Source organism: Thunnus thynnus, chromosome 12, assembly GCF_963924715.1.
Source record: "Thunnus thynnus chromosome 12, fThuThy2.1, whole genome shotgun sequence".
Lineage (NCBI taxonomy): Eukaryota > Metazoa > Chordata > Actinopteri > Scombriformes > Scombridae > Thunnus > Thunnus thynnus.
Genome location: NC_089528.1, coordinates 33088509 through 33096881, shown reverse-complemented (window position 1 = coordinate 33096881; position 8373 = coordinate 33088509). Strand labels below are relative to the sequence as shown.

At 39.7% G+C, this 8373-nt stretch overlaps 2 gene segments (V, D, J or C); one reads left to right on the top strand and one right to left on the bottom strand.

The window, feature by feature from the left end:
• Positions 1 to 4697: 4697 nt before the first annotated feature.
• On the bottom strand, positions 4698 to 5310 carry LOC137194809 (Ig kappa chain V region K-25-like). The segment is given in 2 exon segments: positions 4698 to 5100; positions 5217 to 5310. Coding segments are annotated over 2 exon segments (390 nt in total).
• Positions 5311 to 5465: 155 nt separating this feature from the next.
• On the top strand, positions 5466 to 7165 carry LOC137194877 (Ig kappa-b4 chain C region-like). The segment is given in 3 exon segments: positions 5466 to 5487; positions 5762 to 5839; positions 6678 to 7165. Coding segments are annotated over 3 exon segments (432 nt in total).
• The last annotated feature ends 1208 nt before the right edge of the window (positions 7166 to 8373 follow it).

Below are 8373 nucleotides of genomic sequence, written 5' to 3'. Positions count from 1 at the left end.
TCACAGCAATGCAGCAGATTAAACAAAGTGTTTGGCTTTAGGAACTTACAGGAAGTATGTGTTTTCTGTGATTAACATCTGTATCAGAGGGGGTACCTGTAAATATTCGGCACCCTCGCTCTGCTTATTATGGGCACATTCAGCAGGAGTAACGCTTTGGAGGAATCCTGGTTAACATCAGTTCCTTCAAATCAAGGCATTGTGTGTTTCCTGCCATGAAGATTTGTATGCAGAGCGTTGGCTTTGCAATGTTTGGAACCACGACATTGCTGATTGTGATGAAAAACTACTCATGAGTGGAGTAATGCTTTGGAGGAACTGTGCTATAAATGTGTTTGGTGTGTACACCAGCATTATGCAGAGAAAACCTACTTCTGTAATGAAATAACTTTGAGATGGACAGCAGCAAAGTCACCAGCAATGTGGGGGGAAATTCAACCTTCTGGGGGTTACACAGTCCCAACTGTCAATAGGCTGCCTATACTGTAAGGCAGGTTCAGGAAGTGCTACCATTGTCCTCCCTCCATCGCTTCAATTGGATGCGTCCATCCATGTAATGTCACAGGTCAAGCAGGAAATAAATCAAGATGGAAAGAGTGGAGTTTGAATCTAAAATAACGCTAGCCGATACAGATGGATGACGGTCCCAGAAAACAAAAAGGTGGAGCAGAAAAGGTCAGAGAGAAAAAGAAAAAGAATCTTGAGGCTGATGCTGCAAAATGTTTCAAGTTAACACATTTATTCAAAATATCGATCCCACTGCCAACCAAAATCTTGTTAGCGTTAGCATGGCTAGCTGCAGTGATAACATTAACAGTCCATGGCCAAATGAAGAGGAGGAGGAAGAGTCTGGACAGATGAGCAGCAGGCTGATTCCAGTGGAGAGCAGGAGCAAGAAGAGGAGGACGCTGCCGAGGACGAGTGAAAGCTGCATGATAACCTCCAGCAGGTGATACTGCTAACGTTAGCTCATGTAGTGACAGTGTTAACAGCAGAGCTCTGAACCTGACACTCTCTGTTACACAAGTAGCATGCAAGAGCAGCTTCATCAAGAATAGATTACGGAGCACTACATTTAGAAGCGTTCATGTTTATGGCTACAGAATAAAACTTTCTTATAGCTTTAGACACTGATGGAATGATGTAATCGACAGGATGGCAGAGAAGAGACGTCTTCTCACCGCCTAAGGTAGGACATGCTATTCTATTCTATTCTATTCTATTCTATTCTATCTATTCTATCTATTTGTTGCTTATGCTGTTTTTTCAATGATGTCAGCTGATTGGTCACACTGGGCCCACTCCATTAGGCTGCAGGCCTGCTGCTTGTCACAGCCTGACAATACCAGTGAGTGAATGTTTAAATAGTGTCGGTAGCATGAAATCCTGACTGTTAAGCCTGATGTGTGAATTGCATCAGATCAGCTGCAAACACAATGTTGGATGATTGACTATTAATAGTTCTCACAATTCCAGATCATCAATGAATTAAATCGTAAATACGCCTCTTGGGGTGCTGATTTGTCCTCTAAGCTGTTTCTTGGCTATTTATTTATTTATTATATTATTTTATGAAACCCTGTAAGTACACCTGTTGTTTGGGTTCTAACTTGATATCTATTGCTTAGCTTATATGTTATAAATACCCTGTTATTGCTTTATGCAACTCATAAGTGTGTTTGTTGGGGATAAATGTTGCCGGTCCAGATGAGAATTGCCAGGGCAGAATTTTGTTCCCAGTCTGACTCTGCAGCCCACAGTGACAGAAAACACCAAAACTCAAACTCAAACACAACCTGACAGATTTTTGATGCTTCTGTAGTTTCACATGACAACAGATCAGTCATGTAAAAGCTGCTCCAGGCAAAGTTTTTATGTTGACAATGAAGACATAAGAGAAGAGAAAGAGTCCTGCGATGGTGATATAACTGGTAGGATGTCAGTATACACATCCTCTTTACTGGGATCAGTGATGTCACAGTGATGTCATTAAGGGAGGAGGGGCTTCCTCTACAGATGGGAGAAGCCCAGCTGTCCCCATCAGAAAGTAAGCAGACTTCAGTAAGTTGACTTTGAGGATTACTGAGCTGTTTATCTTTGAACATGTTGCTTTTAGTGCCAGCTCTGCTCCTCTGTATATTCACTGGTAAGTCACATTTTATTCATTTTATTAATTAGTTGAATTCAATGGCAAGAACATTCATATCTGATAATGTAATTAAAGCAGCTACATAGTTACTGAAGCACAGAACAAGAAGCCCAAGAAAATGTAAATTTGTTCACTAACTTCTGGATTTAAATATTTTCATGTAGGTGTCAGCTATGAAGAACTCACTGCAGTCAAGAATGAAGAGAACAGTTTGGAGGGCAGCACTGTTACTCTGTCCTATAAATACCCAAAACTTTCATCTAGTGATTATTTCTTCTGGTATCGACAATATCCAGGAAAACCACCAGAGAACCTCATCCAGCACTTAGGTTCTGGAGCAGTAGCAAATCCAAAACCTGGACTGGAGATTACAGTGAAGGACAAACAAATCCATCTGCAGATCTCCTCTGCTGCAGTGTCTGACTCTGCTGTGTACTACTGTGCTCTGCAGCCCACAGTGACAGGAAACACCAAAACTCTGTACAAAAACCTTTGGAGCAAAGACAACAGAATACCCCACAACATCCACTAGAGAGAGTCACACACTGTTAAACTTTAAGGATAATAAACAACAAATGTTTGAGAGACATGTGTCCTCTCTCTCTCTCTCTCTCTCTCTCTCTCTCTCTCTCTCTCTCTCTCTCTCTCAAATTCAAATTCAAAATAGCTTTATTGGCATGAACAAAAGAAAAACATGTTGTTGCCAAAGCAGTTTACAGAGGATTCATATATTACATATTTCATAAACACATTAAATATACAGGTGTCACATGCAGGTTCTATATTACACTGATGCAGTCCATTCTTTGATTGCAATACAACACAGTTTTATAGAATTTGATGCAGTTACTTAATATCTTATAAATATAGATTTTCCAGTGATTGTGAGTCCCTCAGGCTGTGGCAGGCAGATACATATTTAGCTGCTAGAGGAGCTGCTGTCTCTTCACCAGGAGAACGGCCAGTTTCTCCTCTGGAGTTAACATCTGGAGGTTTGGTGTTTTCTTGGCTATTTCCTGGTAGTGGAAGTCTCTTACTGAAGAGAACTTCTCACAGTGGAGGAGGAAGTGCATCTCTGTCTCTAGCTCCCCTGTCGAGCAGTGAGCACATACACGCTCATCTCTGGGCGCCATGTCTGTCTGTAACTTCCTGTTTCTACTGCCAGCTGGTCACTGAGCCTGTGATTGGTCAGGATCCGTCTCTGCTTGGTATCTCTGACAGACTGGAGATACTCAGCCAGTTTATATTCTCTGTTTAGAGCCAAATAACAATTTAGTCTACTTTGGCTTTTTGTTTCATTTCTCCAATGTTCTAAATATTGATCTTTTGATTGATTCATAATTAGTTTTATTCTGTTGTGTTGTTTTGAATCAGTGCTGATGGAACCTGGTTGGTTAGTTTCATCATCAGCTGACTGAGGGGGCTGTTTTCAGGGTTCAGCTCTTGGGTTTTTTAGTGATTTGAAAGGAAGTGTGTCTTTTGGGCTTGAATTTAGATGTTTCCAAAATGTTATTGCCCTTTTTTGTATATTTAATAGTCTCTATTAGTCTCTAACTATTAGTCTGGTTGTTGAAAATGATACATTGGAGTAAGAGAGAGCGCTTTCAACTTTTTATCTTTAGTACTGAAACCTGTCTGTTGTCATGGTTCAGCAGTGATGCCTCTCTGTTGCCATGGTTACTGAGCTCAAAGAGGGAAGTGAAACACTGAAGAGCAGAAATGTGATCAGTCTCTCTCCCTGCAGTGGGTGGAGTCGCCCCCACCCTGACTTGTTGCCTAAACCCAACTACACACGGGACTCAGGATGCAAACCCGGGTCTCTGCTGCCAGAGTCCTGCATGTTGTACGCCTGCCATCCACTCCATCCTCCTCCTTCTGACTTCACAGCCATATATACCATACCATCATAAGGATGATACAGTTTAATACTAATGTATGTCAATGTTTAGTTGAGTTTTTTTTCCTTCTCAAACACACTGCTGGTCGGCTCTTTCATGTGATATCTTTCCATGCAGATAGGTCTGTGAAAATGACTCCCGCTTCCTTTGTTGGGCTGACAAATCTCAGAGCTGTGTGTCTCAAAACCTGCACAAATAAAATATTTGATATTAAGGAAACAGCTTAACCACCTTGATTTTTTTCCCGCCCAAATACCTGACATGTTTCTGTTCCTTAATGATCTTGTTACAACATGTGAGCTGTTGTTACATATGTAATAACCACAGTATATCACCTGTTTTGATGGTTTTGGTTAAAGGTCATCAGCCATACTGAGCCATGGCTCACCAACAGTAGCAGACTGGTATATTCTCTCTTTTCAAAGAGGAAACACTGAGCTCATAATTAATGACAAACATGGGATCATTGTTGAGTTGATGCTAAGAAGCTTTGATGGTAAACTTCACTGATTTCAGAGGAATCTCCTTATAAATAAAACTGTATGTGTGAGTCCTTTATTTCATTGTTTGAATATAGTTTTAGTTTTGACACACTTAATAAAGTGTGAGTGTGTGTGTGTGTGTGTGTGTGTGTGTGTGTGTGTGTGTGTTCAGTGAACTGTATCAGTCAGTTTCTGTTCAGTCTGACTGAGGGAGGTTTTTGTACGACGGTTTTTCACTGTGTGAACACATCCTGACTGTTGATTTCATGATAACTCTGACAGTAATAAACTGCTGCATCTTCAGCCTGAACTCCACTGATGGTCAGAGTGAAGTCAGATTTTCTTCCACTGCCTGTAAAACGACCTGGAATCCCTGATGCTCGATTATCAACATCATAAATGAGCAGTTTAGGAGTTTCTCCATCTCTCTGTTGGTACCAGGCTAAGTAGTAGTAGCTGCCAGAAAAATCGCTATAAACATCCTGACTGGTCCTACAGCTGATGGTTGCAGAGCCTCCCAGAGCAGATGTCACTGCTGCAGGCTGAGTCACTGTGACCTGGCCTCTGGACTCTGAGGATACAGAGACAAAAACATAAAGCAGCGTCATGGTTTTGATGGTTTTGTGGGCTTCATTTCAGAGGGACGGATGTTCATAGAGGAGAGGAGTTTGATTCTCTGGACTTTACCTGTGAAGCAGCAGCAGAGGAGAGTCCAGATGAGGACGGAGATCAAAGTCATGTTGTTGATGAGGAGGATTTCTGTGGCTTCTGTTGTGATGAAGGACAGTTGTCAGTCATCCAGTGTTCAACTCTCAGGATTATAAACTCTCCCAGAGCACTGGAGCATGGTGCCGCTGATGCAAAGTGGCTCTCTATGGAAATGCTCTGACTGACTCCAACAGGGACTTGGATTACTCTGATGATGCTGTTTCATCAATGGATCAATCAACTTATCACAGTATTGATTAGGATGTGTCAGTGTTTATTTTTATGTGGTTTGGACTTCATGTGTATTGACGACTGTTTTCTTTCAGAAAATATTTTGTTACACTTAAATGTATTAAAACACAAATTTAACATTAATTCAAATTAATTCATATGAAATAAAATCACATATTCATAAATTGGCGGCTCTGTGTTGTTGTAAGTTTTCGAATTATTTCAGTAATTTTACTTCATTTTGGTGAGTTTGTTTGTGTCAAAGTCAGAGAGCCGTGTCTCTCTAAACTGAGAGGTTTTTGTACGGCGGCTCAATGAGTTTGTATCACTGTGGTTCACATTCGGTGGAGGAACCAGACTGGATATTGGAAGTAAGTTTCTGCTAAAATATTAAATACTGTATCATCAGTTAAGTTTATAATTTCTACGTCTGAACATTTGTAGTAGATATAAGTTGCCACTGTGCTGATCTAAAACACTTTAAAGTCTCAGTTTTATTGTTTGTTCCTCTTGTGTTTCCTTAAAGTTGAACTCAAAGCAGCTTTACTGAACTTTTTTTGAAATGTTCAAGTTCATTTGTTAAATGTGAACAGCTTGAACTGCAGGACAGAGTAAAAAACAACAGTCCTACTTTAAAAATGATTTTAATTTCAGCCTTTAATTCTCTGTTTTAATTTAATAGAAGATAAACAATGTGAAATGCTGTGAATCTCTGATCATTTAAAATGTCTCCAGTTGTCTTTTAACCTCAGTCTGAAATCATTTTGACAGATTTTTGAGGGTTTTTCATTTTTTGAATGTCTCAACATTTTTTGTATATTACGGTGGTCTGTTAGTTTTGACTGATGAATCTGATTAACTGTTGATCTTTTGATAGTTTTGAAAGTAAATATGTTGTTCTAAATTCAAACTAAATCATAGATGTCTGAATTATATATTCAAACTTTATGTCCTTATTTATATATAGTGTATAGTGTAAAATAAAATACATTAAACAGTCATATAAACGACTTAAAGGAGTTTCTGTCAGATGTTTTTTCTGCTCCACCAGTCACTCACTGACACACTGTTTCACTTCCCTCTGAGAAACCTCTCATGCATATCAGCACAGAAAGAATCCTCATATGGCTCCACCCTCTCACAGTAAAGGTGTCCAAGTGTCTGGTGTTGGATTGACAGCTGTCCTCTAATCTGATTGGTGTCTCCTAGGTGATGTCCGTCCCACCCTGACGGTGCTGCCCCCCTCCAGCGAGGAGCTGCAGCAGGGGAAGGCCACGCTCATATGTCTGGCCAACAAGGGCTTCCCCTCAGACTGGAGTCTGGCCTGGAAGGTGGACGGCAGCAGCAGCAGCAGCAGCAGCGGGGAGGAGAGCAGGAGCCCCGGGGTGCTGCAGAAGGACGGCCGCTACAGCTGGAGCAGCACCCTGAGGCTCCCTGCAGACCAGTGGAGGAAGGTGGGCTCTGTGACCTGTGAGGCCACCCAGGGCTCCCAGACTCCAGTCTCAGAAACTCTTAGGAGAGACCAGTGTTCCCAGTCCTGACCTGACTCACTGGGACTCTGCTACTGGTTTTACTCTGCTACTGCTCTCACTCTGATCTCTAATCAGATCAGTGTAACATTGTGTAACTTCAAACTGTAACAACTGCATTATTGTAGTACTGATGACTTAGATGCTTGAAACAATAAACATTTTCTCTCTTGAAATCAAATATTTTTCTGTGGATGTTTGACACCAACAATACATGCAGGATTATAACTCTTTCTTGATCTTAATCTTGGGATTATATAAAGTATTTTTACATATCTATGAAGTCTTTGAGTCTCAACTGACAGTGTGTCTGTTTAGCAGTGGTATCATAAATCATTATGTAAAACATGGTGTTAATGGAAGGATGAAAGGATCCCATAATTTTAAAATCCTTTCAAAATGTAGTTTACATTAATAGAGTTTTGAGGATTAGAAACAAAGTGCAGAGTATTGTCGGCAAAAAATGATATCACCTGGTTCTTCTTTTACACCAAAGGTTTCCATGTCAGTATGTTTGTTGCATGTTTCTATACGAATACCGAAAGAACACCTCTGATGTGTTTTTATTTATGTGCTGCATTAAAGTTCTTATTGAATTGTCCCTGGGTTTGAGATGTTAAAATGTGTTATAATATGTTTTAATGTCTGAAAGGGTATTATCTTATTCAAAGAGAAAAGTAACATATGTATTTGTAATGTTTTAAACAGATATAGGACTTTGTTTGCTCATATTTTAGTTTTCTAAACTGGTTTGATCATTTCATGGAAAATCACCCAGGTATCCTTTGACCTTGATGTAATTTATTATTATTTCAGTTTCATAAAGGGTAAATGTGCATTAAGCTGATATCCTGAATCCTGTCAATAAACTGACAAAAGTCTTAAGAATAAAAAATGACATAGAATGCAGGACATAATCATAACAAATATGTAAAAATAACAAAACATGAGTGTGATCTCTGAAGTTACAATATGTACATATACAGTAGGTACAATCATTGTACAAATGTAGTGCATCTGGCCTGCCTCCCCATGTTCCCCCCGCACTAGACCTCTGACCTTTTCATGTGTGTCTGAAAGAAAAAAGGGAAAAAACTGCTAATAACACAAAAATGACTGTCTAAGATAATTTTGTTTCGATTAGAGTTCTTCTTAAAAGCCTTCCTTAATTTCAGCTCCTGCCATGAAACCAAGAGATACCAACATTGTTTCCCTCTGAGATCTGATTATTATTATTATATCAGAAGGAATATAGGATTTTGTGAAATATAATAAAATGTCATCGGCATATAGATAGATTTTTCAATAGTGTGACTGAAACAACATTTGAAATTTTGTGATGTTTCTAATGTAATGATGACAAAATGTAGAGAGTG